Here is a 16,236-nt window from a genome sequence, read left to right on the forward strand (position 1 = left end):
GTGTGTGGCTGGGGGAGGTGTGCTGTGTGTGGGTGTGTGTCTGCGGGAAGGTGTGCTGTGTGTGGATGTGCGTCTGGGGGAGGTGGGACCCCCGCCTGCCCCCTGTGCCCCCGCTCCTCTCCGGTCCCACCTCTGCCGGACGGCAGCCTGCAGATCACCTCGGTCCGCCGCATGGACTTCAGCATCTACCACTGTGTGGCCCGCAACGCTGGCGGAAACAACACGGTCTCGCTACAGGTGTGGCCGCTCTCGCTGCAGGAGCTGGGCCTGGCCGGGCGCTCCGATGCCCGGGCCGGCCTGCGGCCCAGATACCCCTTCAACACCCATACGCTGCTGGTGACCAGGGGCTTCTCCTCCTTCTTCACCCTGGTGTCACCCTGCTTCACTTTACTGAGAAGACATCCCTCTGACAAAGGCACGAAAGGGAAAATGCTGGAACATCTCAGCAAGTCTGGCAGCATCTGTAGGGAGAGAAAAGAGCTAACGTTTCGAGTCCGATGACTCTTTGTGCCAGACTTGCTGAGATTTTCCAGCATTTTCCCTTTCGTTTCAGATTCCAGCATCCACAGTAATTTGCTTTTATCCCTCTGACAAAGCCATGTTGACTATTCCTGATCAAACCTTACCTCTCCAAGTGGAGATAGATTATTTCCTTCTGTGGAACTAATCCTTCAGTGTCTCCCCCTGGTCTCTATGAGGTTGTGGAGAGAAGCCGGAAGTGACAGTACAATCGAAGTCACATGGCGCATGTTCAATACCGGCGGACAGTGAGAGTGGAGAACGTTCACTGTTTCACACTCGGCACTGGGGCCACACTCGGATTTGTAAACCCCGCCCCCCTGCACTGACCTCTCACCTGGCACCTCATAATGCGCGGACAATGATTGACAGCAGCTCCTGACCAATAGGGTTCAGGGGGCGGATTCGGAGGACAATTGCGCAGTGCAATTAATGGCGGCGCAGAGAAAGTTATTTCTCGGATCCACAATCCGTAAAGGTGGGAATGGCGTAACCGAGGCAAAAATGAATCAGGCGCGTTGTTGGACACACTTTGTAAATATGTTACATAAACCGAAAACCCGTAAAAATAACCTACCGGTACCGGGGGCCCTGAGCGGGGCCTGTAGCTTTCGCACAGACAGGACGATGGAGCCGCCATCTCCATCGCGTGCGAGCGGGGTTGCGCATGCGCACCCGCACACATCAACATTATTTGGGCACTAGCAGCAGTGCGCACGCGCACCCACCATTTTTATTGGGGGCAGCAGCAGCGCAGTTCAGGCTCAGTTGCCATCATTGTTAAGGGCAACGTTTTTTAAATGTTTCATCATGACAGACTGTTTCACTCTGAGTTACAAATTCCTATTTATGAGGCAGAACAACGATACATGTGACAATGTCAGTGACAATAATTCAGATTTATTTTGACAGAATAAAGCTTTTTGAGACATTTCAGAGAGATGTTACAAAATAACAATTGATACTGATCCACAAGAGGAGATATGAGATTTTAAGGATAATCTTAATGGAGGAAAGTGAGTTAGAGAGTCGCAGAGTTTGAAGGAGGAAATTCCAGAGCTTGTGGCCCAGTCAAATGATAAAAGGCCTGTAATGGTGGACCGAATAAATCAGGAGTGCTACAGTGGCCGGAATTAAATGAGTGCAGAGATCTTGAAGGGGTGTGTGTGTGTGGAGGGGATTACAGAGATCAGGAGGGTCACAACTACAGAAAAGGAAGAATGGGAAATTTCAACTTTTGGTACTTCTTAAAAGGAAAGTGAGGCCAGGGGATGGGTAAACAAGACTTGTTTGTATTGTATTTGTTTTATTGGATTGGATCGGATTTATTTATTGTCACGTGTACCGAGGTACAGTGAAAAGTATTTTTCTGCAAGCAGCTCAACAGATCATTCAGTACATGGAAGAAAAGGGAATTAAACACAATTCAAGAAAATACATAATAGGGCAACACAAGATATAGAATGTAACTACATAAGCATTGGCATCGGATGAAGCGTACAGGGTGTAGTGTTAATGAGGTCAGTCAATAAGAGGGTAATTTAGGAGTCTGATGACAGTGGGGAAGAAGCTGTTTTTGAGTCTGGTTGTGCGTGTTCTCAGACTTCTGTATCTCCTGCCCGATGGAAGAAGTTGGAAAAGTGAGTAAGCCGGGTGGGAGGGATCCTTGATTATGCTGTTCGCTTTCCCCCGGCAGCGGGAGGTGTAGATGGAGTCCATGGATGGGAGGCAGGTTTGTGTGATGGACTGGGCGGTATTCATTGTCGTCAATAAATAGGAGTCTGATGTAGGAGTCCTTGTTTTTGAGATGCTCTAGGGATGAGTGTAGGGCCAGGGAAATGGCATCTGATGTGGACCGGTTGCGACGGTATGCAAATTGAAGTGGGTCAAGGCGTTCCGGGAGTATGGAGGTGATGCGCTTCATGATCAGCCTCTCGAAGCACTTCATTACGACTGAAGTCAGGGCCACCTGGCAGTAGTCATTCAGGCACGTTGCCTGGTTCTTCTTTGGTAATGGTGGTCTTCTTGAAGCAGGTGGGGACCTCGGAGTGGAGGAGGGACAGGTTAAGGATGTCTGTGGCTACCTCTGCCAGCTGGTCCACGCAGGCTCTGAGTGCACGACCAGGGATCCTGTCCGGGCCCATCGCCTTCTATGGGTTCACTTTCAGGAAGGCCGATCTGACTTCGGAAGCTGTGATGGTGGATATGGGTGAATTATGGGCTGCTGGAGCACTCGACAGCAGATTGTTGGTTACCTGCTCGAACTGAGCATAGAATGCATTAAGTTCATCGGGGAGAGGTGTGGTGCTGCCAGAGATACTGCTCGGCTTCGCTTTGTAGCCCGTTATGTTGTTTAGTCCTTGCCACAACCGCCGAGAGTCTGTCTGTGACTCTAGCCTAGTTTGATATTCTCTCTTGGTATCTTGGATGGGTTTGCAGAGGTCGTACCTGGATTTCTTGTATAGGAGAGGGTCGTCTGCCTTGAACACCTCAGATATGTCCTTCAGTAGGGAGTCAATCTCGTGGTTGAGCCATGGTTTCCGGTTGGGGAACGTAAGTACTGCTTTTTTTGGCACGCAGTCGTCCACACATTTGCTGATGAAGTCTGTGATGGTGGTGGCATACTTATTTAAGTTAGTCGCTGAGTTCTTAAATATGGACCAGTCCACTGTCTCTAAGCAGTCACGTAAGAGCTCTTCTGTCTCCTCGGACCAGCACTGCACAACCTTCTTAGTTGGATTCTCCCGCTTGAGTTTCTGCCTGTAAGCCGGGAGAAGGAGCACAGTCTTATGGTCTGATTTCCCAAAGTGCGGTCGGGGGATGGAACGGTAGGCGCCCTTGATTTTTGAATAGCAGTGGTCAAGAGTGTTGTCGCACCTGGTGGGACAGGAGATGTGCTGGTGGAATTTTGGTAGTACACTCTTGAGGTTGGCTTTGTTGAAGTCTCCGGCCACAATGAACAAGGCCTCCGGGTGTTCTGTTTCATAGTTGTTTATGACTGTGTACAGTTCATCCAGCGCCTTCCTCACTTCTGCCTGGGGTGGGATGTAGATCGCTGTGATAATGGCTGAAGTGAACTCACGTGGAAGATAGTATGGGCGGCACTTTATGGTCAAGTATTCCAGGTCTGGGGAGCAGTAGGTCACCAGGGTCACCACATCCAAGAACCAGGAGGAGTTGATGAGGAGGCAAACCCATCCACCCTTCGCTTTGCCTGAAGATGCCGTGTGGTCCGCCCAGTGAATAGAGAAGCCTTCAGGTTGTATGGCACAGTCCGGTGAGGCGGGGATGAGCCATGTCTCTGTGAAACAGAGCACACAGCAGTCTCTTACTTCCCTCTGAGATGTAAGTCTGGCGTTAAGTTCATCCAGCTTGTTTTCAATCGCTTGGACGTTTGCCAGGAGTACGCTGGGGAGAGGGGTCTTGAAACCGCGTGGCTTCAGTCTAACCTGCAGACAGCTGCGTTTCCCTCGCTCCCTCGGTCGGCGGCTGCTGCTGGATGGTCCTGGGATCCGATGGGAGACGTCAGCCCTTGTGGAAGGTAGGTGGTTGCGTCTGGCGGGGTCCAGGGCGCTAGCGGGGTCCAGGGCGCTGTTTCGTTTCCGGGGTCGCGTCTGGCATTGTGGGAGAGTCTGGGACCAGAGTGCATAATCTCAGAATAAGGGATCTCAAATTTAGGACAGAGATGAGGAGACATTTCTTCCATCAGAAGGTAGAGAATCTGTGGAATTCTTTAGCTGGGCAATCCTTCTTTATCTGGGAATCAAACTGTTGTTTAATTGTCCCGGCAGTTACCAGGCTCCCGTGAAGTCCTCCAGCTGCTATTTTAATGCAGACTTCAACAATCTATTTTCAGTAGGTTTCTATTAATTCATTGTGACTGTCACATGACCACATTTTCAGTCTGGAAACTTAAATAAGCTGCTTTACATTCAATCAGGAACATCACAGTTGTCCACCAACCTCTGATTTGACAGCACATTTCCAGCATTCACCATTGTTCTTCCTGACTCTAAACACAGTCATAAAGGAGCTTCTGTTCCGTGTTGAGGAGCGCTGAACCATGGAAGAGAACAGCTGGGAAATATTCCACTCACACCTCAGGATTAACCCACACGGGGACTTTGCTGTCAGTGAAGAGAGATGAGAAAGACCCAAGTGTCATTTGTCCCTCTCAGTGTGACCCTGAAGGACTGTGTCCAGGCTGAAGTTCTGTTCCTGCTGTATGATACTTCCCCAGATTGTCCTTTCTGAGCTCCAGACAGGTGATGTTAAACACTCAGGTGGGAAAGACAAAAATCTGCGACAACATTTCAAACCAAGCTTATTTATTTCACATTTATTCAGAATTTTAAACCTCATCAACAGATTAAGACTGTCACAGTGAAACTGATTCACTCCTGAACATGATTAACAGCATCAATAAAGGTAGAATCCAAAATTTGTCGTCACTTGTGAACTCGCTGGTGTGTTAGCAGGTGGGATGACTGAGTAAATCCCTTTCCACAGACATTACAGGTGAATGGCCTCTCCCCAGTGTGAATGCGATGATGTTTCAGAAGATAAGATGAATGAGAAAATTCCTTCCCACATCTGGAGCAGGTGAACGGCCTCTCCCTACTGTGAACTCTCTGGTGTGTCAGCAGGTTGGATGACTGACTGAATCCCTTTCCACACACAGAGCAGGTGAATGGCCTCTCCCCAGTGTGAACTCGTTGGTGATTCAATAGGTTGGATGAACGAGTGAATCCCTTCCCACACACTGTGCAAGTGAACGGCCTCTCCTCACTGTGAACCTGCTGATGTGTCAGAAGGTTGTATAAACGTGTGAATCCCTTCCCACAGTCAGAACAGGTGAACGGTCTATCCCCTGTATGAAGCTGCTGGTGTATCAGAAGGTTTGATGAATTAATGAATCCCTTCCCACAGTCAGAGCAGGTAAATGGCCTCTCCCCGGTGTGAATTCTCTGGTGGGTCAGTAAGGCAGATGGACGGCTGAAACCTTTCCCGCACACAGAGCAGATGAATGGCCTCTCCCCAGTGTGAGCATATTGGTGTGTTCGTAAATCCTTTTTGTTTTTAAAGCTCTTCTCAGTCAGGACAGTTAAAAGATTTGTTATCAGAATGAACAAGTTGATGTGTCTGCAGGTGGGATGACTGAATGAATCCTTTCCCACACAGGGAGCAGGAGAACGGTCTCTCTCCAGTGTGAATACGTTGATGTGTCAGCAGATCCTTTTTACATTTAAAACTCTTCTCACAGACAGGACATATAAACGGTCTCTTACCAGTGTGAACAAGCTGATGAGTCACAACGTGGAATGACCGAGTGAATCCCTTCCCACAAACAGGGCAGGTGAATGGCCTCTCCTCAGTGTGAACTCGCTGGTGTGTCAGAAGGTTGTATGAATGTGTGAATCCCTTGCCACAAATGGAGCAAATGAACGGTCTCTCACCAGTGTGACTGCGACGATGAACTTCCAGTTGTGATGGGTAACTGAATCCCTTCCCACAGTCCGCACATTTCCACGGTTTCTCCATGGTGAGGGTGTTGTTATGTCACTCCCGCTTAAAGCATTGTCGACACACGCAACAGGAGTATAGTTTCTCCCTGCTGTGAATGGTGTGATTTTCTTTTAGGATGTGTAACTAGTTCAAGCTCTTTCCAGTCAGTGCAATGAAACACTCTCATTCGGGTGTGTGTGTCTCGGTGCTTTTCCAGTCACACTGATCTTTCAAATTTTTTTCCTCAAATGGAAGAGACAAATATTTCTCCTTCCAGTTTCAAAGACTGATGATACTCAGCTCCTGATGAATCGAGTGGCTGTCAGATCTCAATGTGATGTTTGGTTTTGAGTTTTCTGTCGGCCAATCCTCCACATCCAATATCCTGTAAAAGGAGTTTACAAAAACCATCACTGTCAGTCCAGGATAGAAATTCTGAACAGACAATTCTAGTTTCTCTGGAACATTTTTTCCTCTCTTGTTCCCCCAAAGCTGTAAATCCCCGTCCCACACACTCTCCCTCCTCCCTGGGCTGAAATCCAAACCCATCTCACCATCTCATAGAATTAGATCATAGAATTTACAGTGCGGAAGGAGGCCATTCGGCCCATCGAGTCTGCACCGGCTCATCGAGTCTGCACCGGCTCTTGGAAAGAGCCTACCCAAGTTCAACACCTCCACCCTATCCCAATAACCCCACCCAACACTAAGGGCAATTTTGCACACTAAGGGCAATTTATCATGGCCAATCCACCTAAACTGCACATCTTTGGACTGTGGGAGGACACCGGAGTACCCGGAGGAAACCCACGCAGACACGGGGAGGATGTGCAGACTCCGCACAGACAGTGACCCAAGCCGGAATCGAACCTGGGACCCTGGAGCTCTGAAGCCATTGTGCTATCCACAATGCTACCGTGCTGCCCTTTCCTCCACTCCCAGTTTTTTCCCTCCCTCTCCTCTGCCTGGGTTCACTTCCTGTCTGCAGACTGACAATAAAACCAATGGGTCTTATTGGGGGGGTTTGGGTTCTCACCATTGTCCCCGCTCGCGGCGGCTCTCATTCAGCCTCTGGGAGCCGCACTCACTCTCAATGTCTCTTAATGGCTGTTATCTGTTTAGGGGGCGATATGCCGCAGGGCGCCTGCGCGTCCGCCATCTTTCTCAGCGGAAATGTGCAGCAGGGCGCATGCGCGGCCATCCAGGAACCGGAAGCCAGAAGAGAGAATCTTGTAAATTTCTCTCCAGGATTGAGTGAAATTCCTTTGGAAATTCCTTTGGAAAGAGGAGGATTTGCCAACGGGAACTTCAAACCAAACATCACATCATCCTCTGACTGAGTTACTCAATTCATCAGGACCTGAATATCGTTGGGAGGTAAAATGGTTTGTCTGTTCTGTCTGGACAAATAATTCAGATATCAGAGTGACTGGGAAACTTTTAATGACCATTCCGGGTTAAATTTGAGACTAATTACACCAATCACATTGGGGAAGTTAAATAATTTGCTATTGTACTCTTATGTACGCAGGTAAATTTTTCAATTACCACATTTGCATACTTGGCAGGTAAATTGGGCAAACTGCTGACCTTGATACTATCCCGGATTTTATCAAAATTTATTGTTCCTGTTGCATTTAATGCAGCTGATCATGGCTACTGGGTAAGGTATTCAGCCTAATCTCAATTTCCAGATTGTGAGGGCAGCATGGTGGCGCAGTGGGTTTGTCTTCCTGTACCACGGTGCTGAGGTCCCAGGTTCGATCCTGGCTCTGGGTCACTGTACGTGAGTTTGCGTGGGTTTTACCCCCACCACCCAAAGATAGGTGGATTGGCCATGCTAGATTGCCCCTTAATTGGAAAAAAATTATTGGATACACTTTAAAAAAAAATTTTTAATTCCAGATTGTGCTCTGTACATTTAAGTTACATCAATTCATATGGCTATCTAAATAGTTTTTAAATGTTATGAGGGTTTCTGCCATCATTTTGGGCAGCACGTCACAGATTCTCACCACCCTCTGAACCTCCTAGTCCTTTCCTAAATCTCTGCCCTCTTTTATATGTATCCCTCAACCAAAGGGAATAGGATCCTCCTATCCAATCTATTTAGATCCCTCCAAATTAAAAAAATATATAAATTTATATTTTTTCCAATCAAGGGGCAATTTAATTTGGCCAAGCCACCTCTCCTGCACATATTTGGGTTGTGGGGGTGAAGCCCACACAGACAATGTGAGAATGTGCAAACTCCTTACAGACTGTGACCCAGGGCCAGGATTGAACCCGGGTCCCCCCGCACGCAGGCACACAACCACTGTGCCACCATGAAACTCCAGAATTTTATACATTTAGAATAATCTTTACTATTGTCACAAGTAGGCTTACATTAACACTGCAATGAAGTTATTGTGAAAATCCCCATAACCACGCTCGGTACACAGAGGGAGAATTCAGAATGTCCAATTCACCGAACAAGCATGTCTTTCGGGACTTGTGGGAGGAAACCCATACAGACACTGGGAGAACATGAAGACTGTGCAGACAGTGTCCCAAGTGGAAATTGGACCCTGGTGCTGTGAAGCAACAGTGCTAACCACTGGTACCATGCCACCCATAAAACAGTTCGGCTCAATTTTCTCACATTAAAGAAGCTGAAGCGCCCAATGTGGATCTTGAACCACGACCCTGGGATTGAGTCCCATGCTCTACCGACTGAGCTAGCCAGGCTGCTTTTCATAATTTCATTTTGGTTTCCCCTCAGTCTTTTCTGTTCCAAAGATAACAGCCCCAGTTTATCCAAACTTTCTTCTGAGCAAACATTGTCAATTTCTGGTCAATGTTCTTAAATACCCTCTGTGCTCTCTCTGTGCAATCTTCATGTGCACAGGAATCTAGCTCTGGCCTAACTAGCCCTGTCCTGCCATTTATCATGTAATCCTTTGCCTTGTTTTCCCTCCAACTTCCTTCCTCACTATCACTGGTGTTTAATAATTTTTGTGTCACAGGTAAACTTCTTCCTCATGTTCCTCCATTTACTTTCAAATCAATGATGTAAACCAGGAGTGAAGGGCCCAGTACCGATTCCTTGGAAACCGGAACTGGAAACAGCCCTTTTATTTTCTCTATTCTTTATGGGATGTGAGTTTTACGGGCAAACCAGCTTGGTTGCCCATTCCTAATTGCCCTTAAACTGAGTGGCTTGCTAGGCAATTCAGAATTAACCACATTTTCAGTGAGTTGGCCAGATCAAGTAACGCCGGTGCAGACTCGATGGGCCGAATGGTTTCCTTCTGCACTGTAGATTCTATGATTCATTTCGACCTTGGGTCACTGTCTCTGTGGCGTTTTCCTGCATATGCGTAGATTTCCTTTCCGGGTGCTCAGGTTTCCTCCCACAGTCCAAAAGTGTGCAGATTAGATGGATTGGCTGTGCTGATTTGTCCCTGGGAGGTGTTGCAGGAATAGGGTGGGGAATTCGCCAATGTATGGTGCTCGTTCAGAGGGTTGCTACAGACTCGATGGGCCAAATGGCCGCCTCCTGCACTGAGGGAATGCTATGATTCTACATTGGATGCAATGATGTGTTCACTCACACACTGCAGCCTGACTCTTGTTATGGGAACAGACACTGTGTTTGTTGCTCTCAAAGTGAGTGAATCCTTTGCTGTTTCTCCTCTGGGCCCCATCTCCACTATTATTGTCTGATTGTCCCACTGAGACTCTCACTGTTATTATTGGACAATGAGCGAGTCAGCCTGAGCCTGTGGCCGCTCTCACCATCTGTCACCGTCACAATGCCCGGGTGATTGATGGCAGCTCACGGCCAAGAGGAAGAGGAGCCCCGCCCCGGGCCTGGAGGACCGACAGAGAGCGGCTGGTCCTCCAACCAATCGGAGTGAATGAGGGGCGGGGCCCGCTGTGATTGAAGCATGCGCAGTGTGGGTAATGGCGAAGGAGAAGGCCTGTGTCTTCAGATCGGAAATTGGTAACAGGCGTTTAACAATATGGAGGGAGCGAGAGATCGCGGGGATGGGCGGAAACATGTAAAGTTGTTGTAAGCCGCAATCCTCGGAAAAGTTACGGGACCCCGTTTGTACCGAGGGGAGTTGCAGCTCCTCATGTTCGGCTCGGGTTAACGGCCGCCATCTTTATTGGATGTGCATCAGGGCGCATGCGCGTTTCTCATCTTTGTCGGGGCCGATGTTTCAATGAGTGGGAGGGGCTTGTTCCCCATTGTTCAGAATGGAGACAACTTGTCCATCAAACTGGATTAGTCTTTGACTCCCAATGTCTTATTGATGATGCAAAGCGGTGGCAGAGATGGAAAGAAAAGGAAGCCAATCATGTTCGGTTTCCTCCCACAGTCCAAAGATGTGCGGGTTAGGTGGATTGGCCATGCTAAATTGCCCGTAGTGTCGTAAAAGTAAGGTTAAGGGGGGGTTGTTGGGTTACGGGTATAGAGTGGATACGTGGGTTTGAGTAGGGTGATCATTGCTCGGCACAACATCGAGGGCCGAAGGGCCTGTTCTGTGCTGTACTGTTCTATGTTCTATGTTCTCTGGATTTCACTGTCTTATTGGACATCCTGCCCCATGTGTCCAAAGCTCTGCGGCTCTGTTCAGCCACAGGAAGACCCAGGTCAGAAACTCACAACCCTGAGTCAACATCACCCTCCAATCAGGGGACTGCTGATGACAAGAGGGTCAGTGTGCAGCCGGGGGGGGGGGGGGGGGGGGGGCATGAGCGGTCATCCTGGACCAGGGAGCAGGAGGGGAGAATGTTGTGAATTTCTATCCTGGACTGACGGTGATTAATTTTGGGAACTCCTTTTACAGGGGATTAGTAGGGGAGGATTTACACACAGCAAATTCAAACCAGGAGAAATATTTATGTTTCTTGAATATTGTTTCTGGACTGACAGTGATGCCTTTGTAAACTTCTTTCACAGGGACTCAGAAAGGGATTCGCAGACAGGAAACTCACAACCAATCCTCACATCAAATTCTGACAGCACCATTCGAGTTATCAGGACCTGGAGATTATCGACCTTTGTGTGTAAGCATTGAGTTCCAGATCATTATCACTCACTGTGTAAAATGTCTACCTCCTATCTCCCCTGTAGATCTTGCTCACAATCTTAAATCTGTGTCCCGTAATTCTTTTACAATCTACTGGTGGGAACAGATTGATTTATCTTTTTTCCGGGTTTGCTGTTGTTGTTTCCGGTGCCTGGGTCATGCCAGATGGACCGTCCAGATTCCACTCCGTTATTGTGTATTTATAGCGGTTGAATGGGCTTGGACCAGTCCATTTCCAAATCCAGTACACAAGTGAAGTCTCCGCCAAGCATTGATTGATATGCATCCAGGTCTGGGATGGATCCAAACAATTTTTTTTACAAATGCCATATTGTCCCAGTTAGGGGCTTTGCCATTCACCAGCACCGCCAATATACCCGCCAGTGACCCACTGACCACCACATATCTCCCATTAGTGTCCGCAGTGATCCTGGTGACCGAAAGAGGGACCCGTTTATTGATTAGAACCCCCCTCTCCCATTTTCCACCAACCAACCACACACCCCCCCCCCCCCCCCCTTGCCGGGCTCCGGCCTAGACGCTGTGCTAGTTCAGCCAGCCAAAATTGGTTCACCGGCTGCAGCTTCACATCCCCCCCTCCCATCTCACTCCCAGTCACCAGCTGACTGCTGGTGGGGCAGCTCCTCTCCGGGACAACCAGAAAATAAAAATAACGGTATTGCCCACTTCGAGGATAAAACATACTTCAGAATGCAGTGCCTCACTAGACTCAATTCTCCCCCCAGGCCCATCCCATAGATCTACGTTGTGCTTTGGAAAGACAATCTCTCTTCAACCCCACACAGAGAAACAGATTCTATCAGAAAATATCAAATCTACATACAGGATATCACAACACCCATCCCATCCCACAGGGAACGTAGATCTTGTCCAATACAGATAACTGGACCCCAGTCCATGCTTTACAATAAAGGTATTCGCCTCCTCCAGTGTCTTGAAATGGAAATCTTTGGACTCATTTGTAACCCGCAGCTTTGCCGGGTAAACCATCCCGAATCAAACTCCTTTCTTACATAGAGCAGCCTGAACTTTATTAAAGGCCGCTCACTCACCAGCTTGGCTCCCACATCTTGGTAAATCCTCACTCGGATAACTGAGTGAATCCCTTTGATTGGTCCGTCGCCGGTGTGACTGCGGAGATAAGTCCCCAGCTCACATGGGGACTTGAATCCCTTCCCACAGTCCCCACATGACAAATGAAATGAAAATCGCTTACTGTCGCAAGGCGGTTTCAAATGAAGTTATTGTGAAAAGCCCCTAGTCGCCACATTCCGGCGCCTGTTCGGGGAGGCTGGTACGGGAATTGAACCCGCGCTGCTGGCCTGCCTTGGTCTGCTTTAAAAACCAGTTATTTAGCCCTGTGCTAAACCAGTTCCTATTTCCACGGTTTCAGCATGCTGCTGGTGTCCTTGTCCCTCTCCACGTTTGACAATCAATTGAATAATAAAGTTTATTAGTGTCACAAAAATTAACACTGCAATGGTTACTGAGAAAATCCCTTAGTCGCCGCACTCCGACACCTACTCGGGTACTCAGAGGGAGAATTCAGAATGTCCAAATCACCTAACAGCACGTTTTTTGGGACTTGTGGGAGGAAACAGGAACACCCGGAGGAATCCCACACAGACACGGGGAGAATGTGCAGTCTCCACAGACAGTGACCCAGCCAGGAGTCGAACCCAGGTCCCTGGTGCTATGAATCGACATTGCTACCCACTGTGCTATCGTGGTGCCCTTGTCTCCACAGAAGCATGAGTAGGGTCTCTCCCCGTTCTGAATGCTGTGATGTTTCAGATTGCGCAGTACCGATGACAACTCAGGATTTAGGCGGTAGGGTGGAAATCCTCAGCCGGTCAAATTCGATCGGGTGAGGCATGGGGGAGGGATGGAGCCGGCGGGTGGGTCGGGAGGTTTCATAAACACTCCGTGCAGCCCAAGCCCCGAATACGAAGCTCAGAAACAGCAGCTGAACCGGCGAAAGCTGCTCGGGCTTTTCCCCGAGACAGACCCGGGGGGCTGAGCGCATGTGAAGGAAGTGAGAGCCCCGGCTTTGCCCCGCCTCCTATTCACTCTGATTGGCTGGAGGACCAGCCGTTCTTGTTTGGTCTTCCAGGCCCGTCCCTTCTTCCTATTGGTCTGAACCCACCGTCAATCAGTCCCCGGGCATTGGGAGCTGGAGCAAACCCTTCACCATCATTGTCAGCTCCCTGGTTTGCAGCTGCGGAGCTTCTCCCTCCCTCCCGGGAACAGGCCCAGGTTAACGGGCACCATCCTGCTTCACACACTGGAGGGTGGTTCACATCACAGGATGGGGGAGGGGGGACAAGAAGTAAGAGCTTACACTTTGCACTCAAATCAGTGAGGACTCTGATCTCCGGAAAGGAAGGAAACCCTGGCAGGTGGGCGGGGAGGATTCACAAACACCCACTGGAGGCCCCAAACCCCCAATAAGACCCATTGATTTTATTGTCAGTCTGCAGACAGGAGCTGGAGAACTGAACCCAGGCAGAGGAGAGGGAGAAAACTGGGAGTGGAGGAAAGAGATGGTGAGATGGGTTTGGATTTCAGCCCAGGGAGGAGGGAGAGTGTGTGGGATGGGGATTTACAGCTTTGGGAGAACAAGAGAGAGAAAAATGTTCCAGAGAAACTAGAATTGTCTGTTCAGAATTTCTATCCTGGACTGACAGTGATGGCTTTTGTAAACTCCTTTTACAGGGGGTTAGAATTGGAGAATTTGCACACAACAAACTGAACCCAACAGAAAGGTTTGTCTCTTTGCGAATTCTATTCTGCATTGACAGTGATGACTTTTGTAACATGAGAGATTACAGCGATCAGGAAAATTAAATGAAGTGGGGCCCTATTTCTATTGACAACAACAAATTAAGCAGTGACCCGCTATAAATCTCTTAAATTGTCAGTAGTTTGGAGAGGGGTGATGTGAAAGAGTGACCATCAATAAACAACAAGTCATAAATACAAGATAGTTACGAATAAATCCAAGGGGACAATACGGACCAATGTACTTACTCACAGGTTTAGAATGTGCAACTCATTACCATGGAAAGGAGTTGAGGAAAGTGCTGAGATGTTTTCAAAAGGAAACGGGACAAGCACATGAGAGAAAATGGAACCGAAATTCAGCTGAAGGGCTGAGATTTGATAGGTGGGACAGTCGGAGATGTGTGCCGAGTATTGACAGCAGCAGAATCTGTGACAGAATGGCCTCTTGTAATCTTTTACAGAATATTTGCGGATGCAAACATCATGTTGAAATCTGACAGAGTCACTTGATTCATCAGGACCGGCCTTTCAACGTGGAAGGAGAAATGTTTGTTTTGTCTTTTGGGAAAAAAATTCAAAAATCACTGTGATTGGAAAAGCACCGAGACACAGACATCTAAGTAATTTTCCACAGTTAGCTGGAACTGAGCTTTAACCAATCACACAGCATGAAATTAAATTGCAGCATTTACATCAAGGAGACACCGTACTCAGGCTTCAACTGATGATCCAAGTTGGAGAGACACAAGGACATTCGCACCAAAGGAATCAAGAAGCAGCAATAGGACATTCAGCCCCGTGAGCCTGTTCCACCATTTAATAACATCACGGCTGATCTGATAGTGACGTCAAATCTGCATCCCACCTACTCCTGATAACATGTCGTTAACCATGGAGAAACCGTGGAAATGTGGGGACTGTGGGATGGGATTCAATTACCCGTCTGAATTGGAAACTCATCAACGCACTCACACTGGGGAGAGGCCGTTCACCTGCTCTGTGTGTGGGAAGGGATTCACTCGGTCATCCCACTTCCTGAGACACCAACTTGTTCATACTGATCAGAGACCATTTAAATGTGCTGACTGTGAGAAGAGCTTTAAAAGCAGAATTAATTTACTGATACATCAACGAACTCACACTGGGGAGAGGCCGTTCACCTGCTCTGTGTGTGGGAAGGGATTCACTCAGTCAAACCACCTCCTGAAACATCAACTTGTTCATAACGATGAGAGACCGTTTAAATGTGCTGACTGTGAAAAGAGCTATAAAAACAGATATGATTTACTGACACATCAACGCACTCACACTGGGGAGAGGCCATTCACCTGCTCCGTGTGTGGGAAGGGATTCACTCGGTCATCCCACCTCCTGAAACATCAACTTGTTCATACTGATCAGAGACCTTTTATATGTGCTGACTGTGAAAAGAGCTATAAACGCAGAATGGATTTACTGAGACATCAACGTACTCACACTGTGGAGAGGCCATTCACCTGTCTGGAATGTGGGAAGGGATTTTCTGATTTGTCAAACCTCCGGGCTCATCGTCAGGTCCACTCTGACCAGAGACCGTTTAAATGTGCTGACTGTGAGAAGAGCTTTGAAAAAGCTGTTTACTGATACACGAACGCACTCACCCTGGGGAGAGGCCATTCACCTGCTCCATGTGTGAGAAGAGATTCACATGTTCATCCTACCTTCTGATACACCAACGAGTTCACACTGGGGAGAGACCGTACACTTGCCCCGTGTGTGAGAAGAAATTCACTCGGTCATCCTACCTGACTTCACACCAGCTTGTTCACACTGATCAGAAACCTTTCAAATGTTCTGATTGTGAAAAGAGATTTAAAAGTAAATCGAACCTGCTGAAACACCAGCGAGTTCACACTGAAACAGAATCATAGAATTTACAGTGCAGATGGAGGACATTCGGCCCATCGAGTGCACCGACCCTTGTAAAGAGCACCTTGCTTCAGCCCATACCTCCAACCTAACCCATAACCCTACCTAACCTTTTTGGACACGAATGGCAATTTAGCATGGCCAATCCACCTGACCTGGACTGTGGGGGGGAAACCGGAGCACCCGGAGGAAACCCACACAGACGCTGGGACAATGAGCAGTCTCTGCAGACAGTGACCCAAGCCGGGAATCAAACCTGGGACCCTGGTGCTGTGAAGCAACAGTGTTAACCACTGCTGCTGTGTCGCCCACATGTGGGAGCGGTCCTGCGGAGAGGCTGTTTAACTGCTCTGCGTGTGGGAGGAGATTCACTCAGTCAAACAACCTGAACAGATATCAGCAATTTCACAGGCAACAG

General features: G+C 48.4%; 1 protein-coding gene across 1 annotated transcript in view; it reads left to right on the plus strand.

Annotated features, from left to right (window-relative positions):
* The window catches only part of LOC119960840 (zinc finger protein 208-like), a gene marked incomplete at its 5' end in the record, with an annotated part of 136,440 nt that extends 120,641 nt beyond the window's left edge, over positions 1-15,799 (plus strand). The window contains 2 exons of the mRNA XM_038788428.1: positions 4,775-4,789; positions 14,808-15,799. Of these exons, the coding sequence (XP_038644356.1) occupies positions 4,775-4,789; positions 14,808-15,533 (741 nt within the window). The remainder of the gene's footprint in view (positions 1-4,774; positions 4,790-14,807) is intronic.
* Between the last annotated feature and the right edge of the window lie 437 nt (positions 15,800-16,236).

The sequence above is a fragment of the Scyliorhinus canicula genome, unplaced genomic scaffold, assembly GCF_902713615.1.
Source record: "Scyliorhinus canicula unplaced genomic scaffold, sScyCan1.1, whole genome shotgun sequence".
Taxonomy (NCBI): domain Eukaryota; kingdom Metazoa; phylum Chordata; class Chondrichthyes; order Carcharhiniformes; family Scyliorhinidae; genus Scyliorhinus; species Scyliorhinus canicula.